General features: G+C 36.8%; 2 protein-coding genes across 2 annotated transcripts; one reads left to right on the forward strand and one right to left on the reverse strand.

Moving 5' to 3' along the window:
- Window positions 1-1,748: 1,748 nt before the first annotated feature.
- On the forward strand, window positions 1,749-4,900 carry LOC107822438 (putative receptor-like protein kinase At2g21480). The gene has a single exon (XM_016648989.2). The coding sequence runs from the start codon at window positions 2,003-2,005 to the stop codon at window positions 4,640-4,642; it is 2,640 nt and encodes an 879-aa protein (XP_016504475.2). The 5' UTR covers window positions 1,749-2,002; the 3' UTR covers window positions 4,643-4,900.
- A 444-nt stretch (window positions 4,901-5,344) lies between these two features.
- On the reverse strand, window positions 5,345-14,800 carry LOC107822439 (SUMO-activating enzyme subunit 2). The gene is made up of 11 exons (XM_016648990.2): window positions 14,457-14,800; window positions 14,257-14,346; window positions 12,507-12,590; window positions 12,200-12,418; window positions 10,842-10,943; window positions 10,076-10,534; window positions 9,741-9,970; window positions 8,186-8,279; window positions 7,899-8,081; window positions 7,709-7,806; window positions 5,345-5,948 (listed from the first exon to the last, which is right to left on the reverse strand). Exons 1-11 carry the CDS (start codon window positions 14,487-14,489, stop codon window positions 5,582-5,584), a joined length of 1,959 nt encoding a protein of 652 aa, XP_016504476.1. The 5' UTR covers window positions 14,490-14,800; the 3' UTR covers window positions 5,345-5,581.
- Between the last annotated feature and the right edge of the window lie 2,407 nt (window positions 14,801-17,207).

The raw sequence follows: 17,207 nt of genomic DNA on the forward strand, positions 1-17,207 counted from the left end.
CCCGAAGTACCCTATCTCAGTCCAATTGGTGCACTAATATATCTTGCTAATGCTACAAGGCATGGCATAGCATTTTCTGTTAATTTACTTGCAAGATATAGTTCTTCTCCTACACAGAGACATTGGAACGGGATTAAGCATATATTGCGATATTTAAAGGGAACTCTTGAAATGGGTTTATTTTATTCTAACAAAGGTAGTACAGATTTTGTTGGTTATGCAGATGCAGGTTATTTATCTGATCCCTATAAAGCTAGATCTCAAACCGAGTATGTGTTTACATGTGGAGGTACTATCATATCATGGTGCTTCACAAAGCAAACTATTGTTGCTACGTCTTCAAATCATACTGAAATAATAGCTATTCATGAAGCAAGTAGGGAATGCGTATGGTTGAGTTCAATAATTCATTTTATTCGAGAAAAATATGGTTTGGAATGTGAGAAAAGACCCACAATTTTATACGAAGACAATGCTGCATGCATAGCCCAATTGAAGGGAGGATTTATAAAAGGAGATAGAACGAAACACATTTCATCAAAATTATTCTACACACACGATATTCAGAAAAATGGTGACATTGATGTGCAATAAATCCGTTCAAGTGATAATCCGGCAGATTTATTCACTAAATCTTTATCAACTTCAACTTTTGAGAAGATGGTATACAAGATTGGAATGCGGAGACTCAAATATTCGAAACAAGGTTTTCATCAAGGGGAGTAAAATACGCGATGTACTCTTTTTTCCTTACTAAGATTTTTCCTACAGGGTTTTCCTTATAAGGTTTTAAATGAGGCAGCTAGAAATGCGTATTACTAAATATGTGTACTCTTTTTCCTTCACTAGGATTTTTCCCACTCGGTTTTTTCTAGTAAGTTTTTAACGAGGCACAATACCTTTTAATGAACATCCAAGGGGAGTGTTATGAAAATAATTATATTGTGGATGTCCATTTATTACTCCGCTATAGATAATCTTCCTGAAGAAGATTATCCATTTAGTACTCTGTTGAAGTTTATCTACAAGCAGCTGATGCAGGCAGGTTGCAAGCAACTCAATGAAATGATTTGCACCAGTTTCTTATTAAACAGGCAGATTGCAAGCAGCTCATGCAGACAGCTTACAAGCAGCTAAAGAAAAGCCTTGCAGCTGCTTCATCGCAACTGCTTCATTTTTTCTATAAATAGAGGAGTTTTCAGTTCATTATATACATAAGTTTGAAGTTTGAATAATATAACAGTTTCTCTCTATACTTGTCTTTACTTTACAATCTTTATTTTATAACACAAAAAGCATTTTTTGAAAATATTACTCGATCAAAAATTACTAACAAGAATATTTCTCAAATAATTTTACTACACATAATCTACTACTCTCACAAAGCACACATTTTTATAAAAGCAGCTTGGCCAAAGACCCTTAGTTTAAATTACTATCATTTTTTATGTCATTGATTGCAAATTGCGATTAACAAATGACGACCTCTTTCGTATTTTGCTTTTCGTTAATATAGATGATTACCTTGTAAATATGTTCTGCTAATTGCTTAAAATATATTAACTGTTGTTCCATTGATATGCAAACTTGTCCGTTTTTTTTCTTCTCTTTATTTCGTAATAATAAAAGAACAAAGAGAACTTAAGCCAATGATATTGAAAATGGTCATAAGAATTTGGGAACAGAGAGTTGTAACTTCTTTATACACTAACGAAGAGCAGGGAGAAAATACCGGTAGATTAACCATATCAACCACTAAAACATTGTAAAGCTAAAGAAACTAAGGGCGTCAACGCCAACAGAAATTCGAAATCAAAACCAATCTCCCACACCCCCACAACAATGGCGATAATATTGGCAAAAATAGACTGAATTCAAATCTCTCATTCTTCATTTCCACCATTTCCTCTTTCCCTTTTCCCCCTTTCATATCCCTCCATTCATAGTATTAGACAATTTTTTCTCAAATTTCATCCCCAAATCCTCACAAGAGGGGCTGGAGATGAAAAAAATGCCTAGAGGATCACCACATTTTATCTCATTCTTATCGTCGTCAATCATGGCCAATATCCTCGTGGCGTTTATTTGCCTCATTATTTTTAGCCCCTCGAGTATAATGCCCGTTTCAGCACAATCAGATACTGCATCTGCAAAATCTTTTCCAGCATTTACCCCATCAGATAATTACCTTGTTGATTGTGGATCCACTTCCCCTACTACTCTTTCAGGAAATCGCGCGTTTCAACCAGATCAAAATACAGCTAAATATTTAGCCTATAGCGGACGTGACATTCAGGCTTCTGCACCAGACAACAATAATAATGTACCTTCACCTATATACCTCAACGCGAAGATTTTCAATAGTGAAGCTACGTACACATTTCACGTGACAAATCCAGGATTGCATTGGATCCGTCTTCACTTTTTCCCTTTACAAAATAACGAATTTAATCTCCAAACTGCTAAATTCTCTGTTTCAACAGATAAATTAGTCCTTCTACGCGACTTCCAAATGGAAAAAAACGAAGCAATTATGAAAGAGTTTCTTGTAAATGTCACTACAGAACGTTACGCTATTAAATTTCAGCCTTCTGAAGGGTCCATTGCATTTATCAATGCAATTGAGTTTGTTACTGTTCCAAGCCAAGTACTTGACTACTCTGTCCCTCTACTTTTCCCCGTTTCGCAAAAATTTGATCTCTCCAATAGTAATTTCGAAACAACCTATAGGCTTAATATGGGAGGTTCATTTCTTGATGCTACAAATGATACTTTAGGGAGAAATTGGTTACCTGATTCACCGTTCCGTAATAATGCCACAGGACAGGTTGTTTCTGTTCAATCATCTGCTATTCAATATCCTACACCGGGAGGTTCGCCTTTGATTGCTCCTCCTACAGTTTACAGTACTGCAGTAAAAATGGCAGATTCAGAAACTACTATTCCCAATTTCAACATATCATGGACGATGGATATTGATACCGCGTATTCATACCTCATTCGCCTTCATTTCTGCGATATCATTAGCAAAGCGCTCAATGAGCTGTATTTCAATGTGTACATTAATGATAAGATGGCAATTTCCGGGCTAGACTTGTCATCTTTGACTAATAATCATTTGTCTACAGCTTTTTACAAAGATTTTGTGGTAGATTCCTCTTCATCATCCAATCCGCTCAGTGTAAAGGTTTCTCCAGTAAATGATGTCCAAGGATTCAGGAACGCGATCTTGAATGGTCTTGAGGTTTTTAGGATGAATAATTCTTTGGGTAGTTTTGATGGAGAATATGGTGTTAATGGTAAGAAGAGTAGTGGGCCAAGCAAAACAGTGGCTTATGTTGGTTTTGCAATGATGTTTGGAGCCTTTGTAGGATTAGGTGCTATTGTTTTCAAGTGGCAAAAAAGGCCTCAAGATTGGCAAAAGAGGAATAGTTTCTCCTCTTGGTTGCTTCCGCTCCACGCTGGAGATACAAGTTTTATGGCAAGCAAGGCTTCATTGTCGCGCAAGAGCCAATTTTTCTCTTCAACAATGGGATTAGGCCGGTATTTCTCTTTTGCTGAATTGTCAGACGCCACCAATAATTGGGATTCGAATGCTATAATTGGCGTTGGTGGCTTTGGAAATGTGTATTATGGAGAAATTGACGATGGTACCAAAGTTGCTGTTAAGAGAGGCAATCCACAATCCGAACAAGGCATCAATGAGTTTCAGACCGAGATTCAGATGTTGTCCAAGCTCAGACATCGCCATCTGGTGTCGTTAATTGGTTATTGTGATGAAAACACGGAGATGATATTGGTTTATGAGTTCATGCAAAATGGTCCATTCAGAGATCATTTATATGGAAAGAACTTACCACCTTTGTCCTGGAAGCAAAGGCTAGAAATTTGCATTGGCTCCGCTCGTGGGCTTCATTACCTCCACACGGGTGCATCTACAGCGATAATTCACAGAGATGTCAAAACCACCAACATTCTTCTCGATGAGAACTTAGTCGCAAAGATGGCTGATTTTGGGCTATCAAAGGATTGCCTTTCCACGGAAAGTCATGTAAGCACAGCTGTGAAGGGAAGTTTCGGGTACCTTGATCCTGAGTACTTCCGCAAGCAGCAACTAACAGACAAGTCAGATGTGTACTCATTCGGGGTAGTACTTCTAGAAGCCTTATGCGCTCGTCCTGCAATTAATCCAGCACTTCCAAGAGAGCAAGTGAACTTGGCAGAATGGGCATTGCAATGGAAGAGAAAAGGATTGTTGGACAAGATAGTTGATCCCAATCTTGTGGGACAAATTAATCCAGAGTCAATGAAGAAATTTGCTGAAGCAGCAGAGAAGTGTTTGGCAGAATGTGGTGCTGATAGGCCAAGTATGGGTGATGTGCTGTGGAACTTGGAATATGCTTTGCAGCTGCAAGAAGCCTCATTACAAGGAAAAACTGAGGAAGAAAATAAAACATCTGCTTCTCCGGCCTCTCCTGCTATAGTTGCCCCTACTCCTGCCCCGGCCTCTGCACCTTCCACTCCTGATAACCGACCAATTTCTTCACCCGAGCAGACAAGAAATTCTGCTGAACTTCAAACAGTTGACGATCATTCAGGAACTGCAATGTTTGCTCAATTTGCTGAACTTAACGGGCGATGAATGCCACAATCACTTTGACAGAGATTATAATAGAAAAATCTCAATTGGTGTATCTCAGCTGAAATATATATATGTATATATAGTTGGAGCCAGCTCTTTTACTGCGACTTCTCTGAATGAGTCACAATAGCTGGCGGACATGTTTTTGATTGTTTTGCATTCCGAACATGAAATGCTGGATGTGTAGATGGAAAAAAGTTTGTGAACTGAATAATAATGTACTATTGTATAGTATTATTTACTTCATAGTTTCTCTTACACCCTTACTGTTGTGTTTTTTTTCAGTCTAGATGGGGTTAATGCTCATTGAATGTAACTATATACGCTGACTGGTTCTTGAGCAATTTGAGTCACATTTTGCTAGATCATCATTTCAAATACAATTTTTTCCGTAGCTTGAAAAATTCTCATACCATTTTCAGTTTGCTATTCAAGGTCAAACCAGTACCTTCTGTGCTTAAGGTATGTTGCAGAGTGCATACAATATGAACAAAATTTGCAATTAATCCATGTCAAGCTTTTGATGATTTGTATCTGCCTTGAGGCCATTAAATGGGGTTTCCTATCCTACCCTTTTACAACGATTTAAAAATGGTATGTACTAGCCGATGGATACATGAACCAAAAAGAAAAAAGGAATTACAGTCGTGATAATAACTAAACACAGGAGACACACTAGTAAATGACCCGATTTGAAAGTGCCTGGTAAAATAGTGAGAATTACATTCTTAGACGGTCATATCTGTTAAGTCAGAATCAAGACTGCTCCAAATGACAACATTAGAAATGGAGTAACTGGGGGTATCATGCCAGTATCAAAACTTCATGAAGTTTGCACCTAAAGATCAACAACTCATAAGTTAGGATGTGGCAAAAAGAATCACTGTTTCCCTATATCGTACAAAGTTAGAAGCACAGCTAGAATTAAGATCATGGAAATTATTGTTGCACCCTCTTTTTCTTGCTGATGTCTGAATTTCCATCAAGCATGGCAGTATCAGTGTGAGTATCATCCGCTTCTGCATGGCTTTTAGTTTGCATTTCACCAGTGACACGGGATACCTCTGAATCGGCAGTAACTGAAATGTCAGACAACTTTCTTTTATTCCCAGCAGAAAGAATTTCAGGGTCTTTGAGAATAATTTCTAACTCATCATCATCCTCCGGCTCCAGCTGAACTGTCTGAGATGCATTGGATGAGCTGGGGCCATTGTCAGATGTTTTGGTTTTCTTTTCTGTTGCAAGAGCTGGTGTCCATCCTGAAAGAACCATTTCATCAGGTTCTTTCTCCTCATCAAACTCTTCTCTGCAAATATAAAATCATATAACAGTTCAAATTAGTTTGAGGCTGCGGAGCAAGAAGAAAAGAAAAAGTAAATAATCTTCAGGATTGAGGTAAATGGACAAAATCAACAGCATAAGCAAGTACTTATATACAGAATGCCCTCAAATTAGCAATGTACTCCCAAATACACTAAGACAAGTCCTCCAAAAGGAATACAAAAAAGGAAATGGATCAAACCACCAGGCACACAAAAAAATTTAATGCTTCAAGTCCCATACTATGGATTGGGTGAGCTTCAAAAGCAAAAGAAAGGGGGAAAACATCAAAGAAGAAAATATAACAATTACATCAAAGCAACAGACAACCACACAACTTGGAACAATAGCCATAGCACAAGTTGGTGAAGAAACATCTAGTCTATGTGTACATATAATGTCTCGAACCAAGCCCAGCAGAGACTACCCCATTATGCAGCATGAGAATATCTAATTGAAGAAGTCATTGCCGATAGATTCTGATTGCCTGGATTTTCATTTCCTTATGTCAGGAAGAGTTATATTCTTCATGGCAATAACGGGAAATCTCTAGACAGGGAAAACCAAGAACACAAACAACTCTTTAAATCAGCTACAAACATATCAATCAAAACTTAATCAAGACAAGATGGAGATTCCAGCTTCCTTTCTAATATGTGAAGCTCATAGTGGAGGAGTCGATCATAATCCAGTGGTTAGTGGCACGTGCACGTATTTCATTTTAAGAAAATGAATTTTAAGTGTCCAAGGTCCATTACAGAATGGTCAACCTGACCCTGGGGATCCTGAAGAGGTCATTTGAGAGTATCTCAATAGAACATCTAACTTCTTTCCCATTTTAATTCTTAGTTTAATTGGACAATTAAACATACTGCCTTAATTTTATTCAATTAGATAAGAGGATTCGTTAACAAAATATTGGTGATGCCCATTTACAAGGAAGTCTACAAAAAGAGACTTACAGTATCAACGTCCTATTTGAAAATTTGGGCCAATCATATCCTTCGAAGAACCTTTGTTAATACAAAAGTGGGCCCCAGAACATAAAAGTGCAAAGACAGTTTTAGGTACATACTGAAACAACTCAAAAAGGAAGTGAGGTGGTTAATTTGTGAGAAGGGAGCTGTTACCTTGACTCCGAGCTATAGCGAGAGAACAAAAGTATTAGACAAACACACATTACAGCTATAAGATTAGAAAATTTTCAGGAGAACACTCTGAGATTTTGAAAGTTCTCTTGCTACGCACTTGGACCAAAAAGTAATCAGTCCCCCACAAGCCAAGAGCAGCTCTTCAACAATTAAACAAAAGATCGAATAAAGACTCTGCATCGAGTTCGCCTATTAACTGTATCATATTCCAAAGGCTAGTCCAGGCCAGGTTTAATAAGCATGATTCATTTAACACCAACTTGCTCTTCTTATTTCTTTCTTTCTATGCATCAATCCAAACCATAATCTTAATCCGGCAGAATTAGAAAATTACAAGTCAAGCGGTACAATGAATAAGCACTAAAACGGATTCACGGGAGCATGCAATTAAGGTTGCGATGTAAGATATGAATGAATCAAAAGGAAAGAGAATGAAGAATCATTAAACTTGAATGAACTATCATGTCAAGTTCCACCAACAGCTTAACTTCTGAAATATCATCAGCTAACTCTCTATTGCTAATACCTAATAACATTACGTAAAAGTAAAATTCCATGTAAAGGTAACTCCGACGATAGTGAGAACAAGGAGGACCTGTGCTTAATATTGATGTTACATTTCAGCTCTTGCTGAAGATCCTCAACTGTGAGAATTGTGCCACCAGTAACCGGAGAGGGAAGCTCAGACAGCACCTACGGGTGTTATAATCACCGAGACAAGTAACTTATCAGCCGATAACTATAGAGCTTCTTCATATACATACACAGACATGACAATATCATACCTTGTCAAGGTTTGCTGCATAATTGGCAACCTCATCTTCCTCAAGATCATCACCCACCTCATAAAGAAGTGCCACCCCATGCATGATCAATGGGAGGCTCATGCCAAGTTTTGCCTTAACAACCTTCTCAACAAAATCCCTCAACTTCGAACGATGAGTATTGATCTCAAGTGTTAAAGGTGTCTGCTCATTTATTTGTATCAAATGAGAAATTAGTAGCTGAAACAAAATTTCGTAAAGTAGGACAGGCGGAAAGACAATCTACTATACTTTACAGTAGATCATACCTCAGAACAAACATAACAAGACTTGTTTGGCTCAAAGGGCTCCACTGGCATGAGAAGCATCTTTCTTGAGGAATGCTCAAGGCAATAAGTCATCCTGCAAGGGAGTGCACATGATATTATAAACAGTACCTAACAAAAAGACATGGTCATTGTTCCTTTCGTCATACTTCTACACAGCATAAGTTCTCGTCACCGAGTTCTTGATAGATTTGGTCAAATAGGAGTTTGTCCTTATATTGTTAGCTAATAACAAAAAATAAAAGAAAGGGTAGATTAAAGCGTCCTGAAATTTTTTCCTTAAGTCTTTTGATTGTTTTCCATCTTGGATTTTACAAGGCCCTGGCAACTTTCTTATTCTTTTTACTTTTTACTTTTTACACGGAACAACAGGATGACATGCATTGCACGATACTTTAAGAGGTAGGATGCCTTATTTTGATTTTCTACTATTTGCTAAAAGCTGCTAAAATACTCTTTATTTTCTATAGTGAATAATCAGTATGCAATCACTTAACTAATCCTCAATCCCTAATTAGTAGGGTTCCACTATATGAATCCTCTATATCCACTTTGCACTATTTGGCTAACACATTCCAATACTATATAATTTGTCTTCAATAATTCAAATTAGGGGTTTTCTAAAACTAGAGATTCTCTCATCCACAATCATCCCTACACTGGCACTGGTGATAATCAATAACATTTCACCCAACAAATTGCATTCATGCACTTAAATTGATAATTTCTAGTACTTTATGCATAGTGTTCTCGAAAACCCCTTTAATCATTTTAAATTTAGAAAGAAAACTCCACAACTATTCCGTAGATCAGTTACCTTATTTGTTTACTTTTCTATCAATTCTGCGTCAAAGAGACCAAAACATAGAATTCCGATAAGAATAATAAATTTGTTGATTAGAATTAAATTTAGCAATGATTTTTGACGTAGTAAAAATTATGGTTTCAGACCTTCAAAGATACTTTTACAATGATCCTCTTTTAACAGCTTAAAACTTTTAAATTAGGCCACACACTTTCACGTGGTAAGAACAGGCAGAAGTCCTAAGTTCAAGTCTCTCCACCCATCAACAAAAATATTTCCAAAGTCGAGCAGAAACATCGGGCCCTCGCATGAGCAGACACGCTGCAGACCTAAATTAGATAATAAAATATTCCCTTTTAGCAGTTTAAACTTTTAGATGAGGTGGTCACTCTCTTCAATAATCGTAATTACTACTTATAATAACCACTGAATTTGTTGCTGCCCCAAATGATTAATCGTTAGTTGATTACAGTTGTTTTTCATGATCCTTATCAGATGATGAAATCTGCACTTCAACAATTTTGACCAAAATTCATTTTCAAAAAAAAATTGCAGTGGGAAGTGGGAAAGAGGAGACTGGAAGCATGTGGAAATCGCTTAAAAGAAGCCTGTAGAGATCAGTCACAGCTGGCAGGAGTATCTGATATCTTGGTCATTCTAGTTGATCTCCAAAATAATAATTATCTGCTTCAAAGTGAAGAAAAGCGCAGTAAATAGTGGAATTAGCCCTACCTGTAGCTTTTTACATCATTTTGCAACACCTTCATTGCTTCAAGCACAATCAACCCTGCAATGATGGCATTTGTTGTTGCAACGGCATGCACAATATTGCCAGCAATACCTTTAGCTTCAAAAAGGCTATGTAATGGAATCCCAAAAGAAGCGGCACGAATATTTGCAGCAGAAGTCACAAACTCTACAGCCAACTGGTCATCCTTATCAAAACCCAACTGGCCAATTTCCTGCGACAGTGGTAAAGACAAATAATTAGAGCATAGATTAAATGAAATAGAAATCTAAACTATGTACAAGAGAACAGAATCAGAAGGTAGGGATGGTATCAAAACCTTCTCTCTTTTCAAGAAAAAGAGCTTTAATGCCTCGAGAAATACTTCAGAATTTTCCCTTAGGCTCCACAAATCCTGCGGATTTTTAAGGCCCAGATATGCCATTGCAGACACTAAAGAGGGGTCACAAGTTTTTGAAGCTCTATCATTGTTTCCATTCTGTTCAACTGGTTGTGGTGGCAATACATCTTTGGTGTATAGAGGCCTAGGCCTGTTACGGTTCTTCCACGTCTCTTCATTACGTAATGCTACTTCGATGTTGTAACCAAAAACATGATCATATATTCTCCTCCCATACTGCTCAATATCTTCATCAACTCTACGCTCGAAAACATCTTCCGCATGTTCTGACGAGCTTGAAGCATCAGTAGAACGAACATTAAGGTCATTTTCTTGATTCTTGTCTCCAAAAAGCTTTGTAAATAGTAGGTCTTTTGCCCATACGATGCAGTGAACAAACTGGAATCAGAAAACAATGTCAAAGCAAAATGTTTAAGGCAAGTCATTGCAAGTATTATTGTGATGAATTACCCATATAAGCCTCTAATATCTCAGAAAAGTAGCTGATAGTGACCAAGTGCCACATTAGTGGCAAGAAACAGAAGCACCTAACAATAATCTCACTGTAATATGTGAAATATGCTGACACAATAGCTCTTTCATCATGTATCAGTACCGGAATGACATTGAACTAAATACAGATATACAGATTTACATGGCTCAGCTCAAATTTATATTAAGAAAAGGATTAAGCACTCATCAGTACCTTTGATGGAGTGCTTGTGATTGTACAGACAGGGTAAGTTTTTGGAGCTGGTTTAGACTGACATTCATAACATTCTGTTTTACCCTTCACATGCACGGTGACCTGCCAACAACAAATGAGTAGACCAGTAGAATTTCAGAACTAGTAAGAGTCAAAGTAAATTCAGTCTTTTCTTTTTATCAGGTAAAAGTCGATTTTCATTCGACAAGCATCCAGAAGATGCAATTGTGTTATAAAAACAAATAGTTCCTGTACGTTGCTCTTCAACTCCTATCTAAAACTCAAGGAGCTTACAAAATCCAAAAACAAAAGGAGCAATATTACATTACAATGGTGACACCAAGCAAAAAGGTTCAATAAACATCTAGCCTTCAAGGCATGAATTGGAGTTGAGACTCCATGAAAGCACCATTGATTAGGAAATTCAGTCAGTTGATAAATAGACAGAGCAGACCACATGGTAATACACTTTGGGATCAGAACCAAAAACAAGAGCAGCCACATAGGAACCTCAGACCTTCAACAACACATAGAAAGCTACAGGATTATGTAGTTCCTCTATGACTTAGAGGGTGTAAAAAACAGATTGAACTTTTGGCTAGAAAGTCTGAATCAAACAACTCCAGAGAAAAGCAGAAAAAACATCATTATTGCTCCATCCTTCAAAAGAATGAGGTAAATAAGAAATTGACCACATGCAATAAAGATGATGATAATGAGTTGCAGGAATTCTTTTGAAAAAGATATAATCTGATCCAATTTGGCCAACTCCACCCAACTAACAATTATTTCCATTTTCCAAGCAAGTCTTGGAAGAACAGAATAAAAAGTTACTGGATATAACACCTGTAACGATGATCAACATGTATACTCCATAAATTTCAGTAAAATAGTTAAGAACCTTTTCTTAATATCTTACTATGAACTGAATTTTTTTTCCCTTCAAATTTAGCAATCTGCTTCATAACTCTCACATGGTACATTTGACATCAAAATTTTGGAATTTTTTTTTTAATCAAGTAAAATAGTAGAATTATAATAGCTTCTTTCACTTGAAGAGGGAAATAGAAGTATAAAATAGCGAGTAGCTGTTTTCAATTGGTAGCTAAACAACCACAACACTTTTCGCCTCGAGAATACCACATGCAAGACAATATAATAGACTATTCCCTTTATGTTTTTTTTTAATTACGTAACTTCCATTATAATATTTTAGACTGGTTGCATCCAAGTTGAATGTTGCTAAGAAATCTAAAATGTACAGACTAGCAAATATAAGACAGAGACAGAAGTTAAAATGAAATTTAGTTGCCCTGATCCCCATCAAATAGAAACCGGAAAAAAAGAGTAGATTTTACCTGGCCGAGGAAGCCTGTAGTCCCACTTTCAACTAATGGGACACCAGATGCCAAACAAAGGCGGTTCACATGTCGCCTAGCATCTAGATTGTCAAGGCCATTAAGCACAACATTGAATTGCTTGAAAAAATCCACATTGAAGTCTGGATCTTTGACATTTGCATGGTATGGTGTAATTCTAATATGAGGCCTAAATTTTAGGACAGCCTCTCTAGCAACCTGGAGAAAATTTTGAGTACATTACTTAGGAACCAAAATCTGTCTGAAAATGGAATCCAGAAAAAAGAAATTGATGTGATTTCCTTACTTTAGCCTTAGATTGTCCAACATGTTTCTGTCGAAACAAGAATTGTCTATTTAAGTTACTGACTTCGATTGTATCCATGTCAATCTGGAAATAGACAAAATGAAACATGAAACCAGGTTAGAAACTAAATGGAAGCACAGGGCAGACAAAGGAATCACACAAATAAATGGGAAAACAGTGTTTTAATATATATATATATAAACTAAATGGAAGCACAGGGCAGACAAAGGAATCACACAAATAAATGGGAAAACTGTGTTATATATATATATATATATATATATATATTAATTCACTCATAGATTTTCTTCTAAATTACCCAAACAACATGACGCAGCCCACCCACACCCACACACCCAGAGTTCAGAAGCCCCCTCACCCTTTTGCAGACTCCAAATGTACATACGAATAGGCTGAGAGCAAATGGAACAAATAAAGATGATCGATGGAGTTCACCCCTAAAAAACAAAGCACGCCCCTATTTACAGTAGCGACGGAATTGCTTATCTGGACAAAAGCTAAACCGGAAAGTGTGTCATCAAAGGCAAAAAGCTCTAAGGTCCATTGGGGCTTTACGTGTAACACGCAAATAAAGTGTGGGCTTTAATGAATAAGCGCAATTGGAGGGAAAAAAACAAAAATGTACATGTAGTTCAAGGCTAATATCTATAAGCAACAACAACAACAACAACAACAACTCAGTATAATCCCACTAATGGGGTCTGGGGAGGGTAGTGTGTACGCAGACCTTACCCCTACCCTGGGGTAGAGAGGTTGTTTCCGATAGACCTCCGGCTCTCTCCCTTCAAGAACTCCCTACCTTACTCTTGGGGTGACTCGAACTCACAACCTTTTGGTTGGAAGTGGAGGGTGTTTCCGATATTCATGCTAATATCTATAAGCATGAATAACAAATATATGAACAAACAAATTGAAAAACGATAAAGTGAAACATCAATTGTTTAGTGTCGCCTTTTCAGGATTATGCTCATGGGCAAGGAAAAGTATGCCTTAGAGCCTTGATGACGACACTAAAGCGTCCGCTAAGCGAGGCCGAAACGTTCAACATGTATTGAGCCTTGCTTCAGAGCTTAAGCGTACTTTAAGCGCGCCTTTGACGACACTAAGCTTTCAAAAGCATATCTCTTCATCCTCTCGAACCATGACAACTATAACCAATAAAATATGCTATAGAGAACCACGGGGAGGATCCCAGTGGATTCGAAGTTCTAACTAGCTCGAGGAGCAAAATGCCAAATGCTGCAACTTCTCTTGAAGCAGTCTCTTGAGGAGTGGCTCTGGTTCTCTTAATAAATACCAATTCTAACGGATTTTTCATAAATATATATAAGGTCGGAAACCAAAGTTGTAAACTAAGTTCACCCATGTAGAGAGAGCACAACACTTTCTCCTCGTATCAACTTTTTATGCACAATTCACCATTGAATAACTGGCAAAATCTTAATATTTTTTAATGAAGGTGGTGTCCAGGCCAGTTTGGCTATTCCACTTGTGACCTACTACCTCCCACTAGCACAAGGTACCAAGTAACTCTGCCCACCAACGCTTAAGAAGAGGAAAGGAAAGAATCACCTAGTGTTAAAATCCTAATAATTACAAGGCAACAAAACGTATTCACCAAACCCTAGCAAAAAAGCCCTAATATTTTTAGACCCAAAAGCTAATCATAAACTACTTAATAACAGTAAATACAAAAAGGCAAACCCAAGATAGACTAAATCTTACTTACAATATGAATGTCTTCAAACCCAGAAAGAGCAAGGGTTTTAAGCAGTTCACAACCAATACCACCAGCACCGACCATTAGCACTTTAGCACCCTAAAACACACAAAAAACACATAATATTGCACTTAACTTACAGGACCCACAAAGTGAATAGAAAAAAATAATAACCAAAACATCAACGATAACTCAAATTTTATGCTTACTTTAATTGCAGACAGCTGTTCCTCAGAAGCCATTGAAAATAGAGAGAAATACAAGTGATTTGTGAAAACAGTGTAATGAGTTGACTACATAAAACTTTTGAAATTGAAAAGGGAGAAGAGGGGAATGGGGTTCGTATTTGTGGGGAATCGGAAGCGAGAACAGTGGGGAGGAATCTTGACAGACAGACTTTTTAGCGGAGGGGTTCGAGGAAAGGGCGCCAAAAGAGAAAAAATGATGTTAATTTCGGAGTAGAGTAACCTCTGGTTCGTGCTGCTCGCTAGACTCAACCCTATAGCACCCGGCATAACCTATGTACTTTATTTTTGTTTTTGTTTTTTTCTCAGCTAATGGTATGAATTTGGTTCTAGTTTCATTTTCAGAAAAAAGGTTTAAATTATGTATTTGAACTACTTGTACATGTCTTATTATGGCTAATCTTCATAAATAATAAAATATATGTGTAATTAGTATAATTTTAACTTGTGTACGTTGTTAGCAGGTTTCTTCGTAGACGATTTAAAACTTACGACTTAAGTTTTATTTAAGCTTTACAATAAAATCATACATTAAGGAGCTAAAAAATCTTTCTCCATTTTTTTCCATCAATAACTCTGAGACTAGAGGTGTGCGAGTATCACTTATTAGATTATCCTGGTATAATGTGTTCAATTGGTATAGTTTTAATTTAAATTATGTCATATCTTTTGTTGATAAATGATATGAAGTGAATATTTAGGTTAATTCAAGGCTTTCGATGTGTCTTATATTATGGAAGTATGGATTCTTTTTTCAATCTCCGGTAAATCCAAGTTGTATGAAATGTGTTTCCGTTTATGAAACAAGTTTGATCTCTCGTTCTATTTGATTTGTGAAATGAAAAGGGCAATAAAATATTTCTTTTATTATGCAATTCTTAACTCGCTTGTCCTATATAATTATAATCTAATTACATAATTAACTCTATTTTTTCAATTTGCGGTATTTAGACGTCCAACAATCACTAAGATTATAATTTTAGTGCGTTTGTATTATGCATTAGTGATTGAATTTCAAATTGTACAACTGAAAATAAAAAAGGCAATATAAATCTGTATGGACAAGCGAAGATAATATTGTCATCCTATAATATTCTAAATTAGAATGAACTTGGCCGGATTTACAATTTAAGCGGTGAAGTGACCTAACTGCCCTTTTCGAACTGCATACAAATGGCAAAGGACTTTGTCAACACACACGCAACTAATTAAGGTAAAACCTTTTAATTTTTCTTTCATGACAAATGTATTTTTTTTAAGTAGGGCATTTGTCAGTTTCGCTACGCGTGTTATTTCCTATTAATTATTTGTCATTATTATGTTAGCACATGTGTTGTAGCGCAAGTACTACTTTTGTCACGACCCAAATCGATGGGCCGCGACGGGCACCCGATGCCTTACTCAGTCGAGTACCAACATAACGTATCTTTTCGTATCATACTATCATAGATAACCGAGCCGGAGAGGTTGCCGTGAGATAAGTAAAATACAACGTGAAATACCAACTTATACTTAAGACATACGGGTCTACAAGGCCAAAATGAGCACTCTTACACTAAACATAGGCCGACAAGGCCATACAATCTTTCATATACATGAAACCTGTCTACAAGCCTCTAAGAGTAAATAAACATTATAAAGGTCGGGACAGAGCCCCGCCATGCCAATCAACATATGTTCTAATCATACTAACCAAATAGCAACTCCGGAGCAAATGGAGCGCACCAACACCTTCTGCTGAGCTGATAGCCTACTTGGAGGACTCTCATCCTGTCTAACGGGACCCGCGGGCATGAAACGCAGCGTCCCCTGGCAAAAGGGACGTCAGTATAAATAATGTACCGAGTATGTAAGGAATGAAAATCAATAAATAATAGACAATAGACATGAGAGAGGCATGGAGTAAAGGACTCGCCATATATATATGAGAATATCTTTGTGAATCATTTAATATTATAATGTCATGCATATGCGTATAAATGTCATATCATACATGGGTATATGCGTTCATAACATCATCAATCCTTTGAGGGCATCCCATCATATCATCTCGGCCACTGTGGGCAAATCATCAACGTATACCAACTGATCAGGTGGTGGTGCGTATATAACGCCGTAATCTTTTTTTCATATATATATATACATATATATATATATATATATATATATATATATATATATATATATATATATATATATACGCGTATATAACGCCATCTGGTCATATGTCAATGTACATGTATAAATTCATGAAATGCATAAGAAATACGTTAATAAGATTTCTCGGAATATCATAAAAATCAATGTGCCTTTCAGATAAACTTTATCAAATACATATTTTTCTGAGACCCATGAACAGATGATAGAATAATATGACATATGGGGAATCGAGAACATAAGCATCTCTAGTATTTCTATGAATAGAGTCATTTATGAAAATTGTGCATTTGCTCGTTTCATTTGTATCGTATAGATCACGCCAAAAGAAAGAAGGGATAGCCTTAACATACCTGGAGTAGGAAAAAATTCATATGGTATTCTTGAGAAGGATTGCACCGTACTCCCCTAGAGTTGCAAAATCCCGTTGTTATTACGCATTGCAATTTTGTATGAATTTCTTTGCAAATCTAAGACTGTCGTCACTATAGTAGCATGAGGTCTCATATGAAGTTCAAAAATTTCCTTACCTATATTCCTTGTTTTTCCTTTCTGTAT

Source organism: Nicotiana tabacum, chromosome 19, assembly GCF_000715075.1.
Source record: "Nicotiana tabacum cultivar K326 chromosome 19, ASM71507v2, whole genome shotgun sequence".
In the NCBI taxonomy this organism is placed as follows: domain Eukaryota; kingdom Viridiplantae; phylum Streptophyta; class Magnoliopsida; order Solanales; family Solanaceae; genus Nicotiana; species Nicotiana tabacum.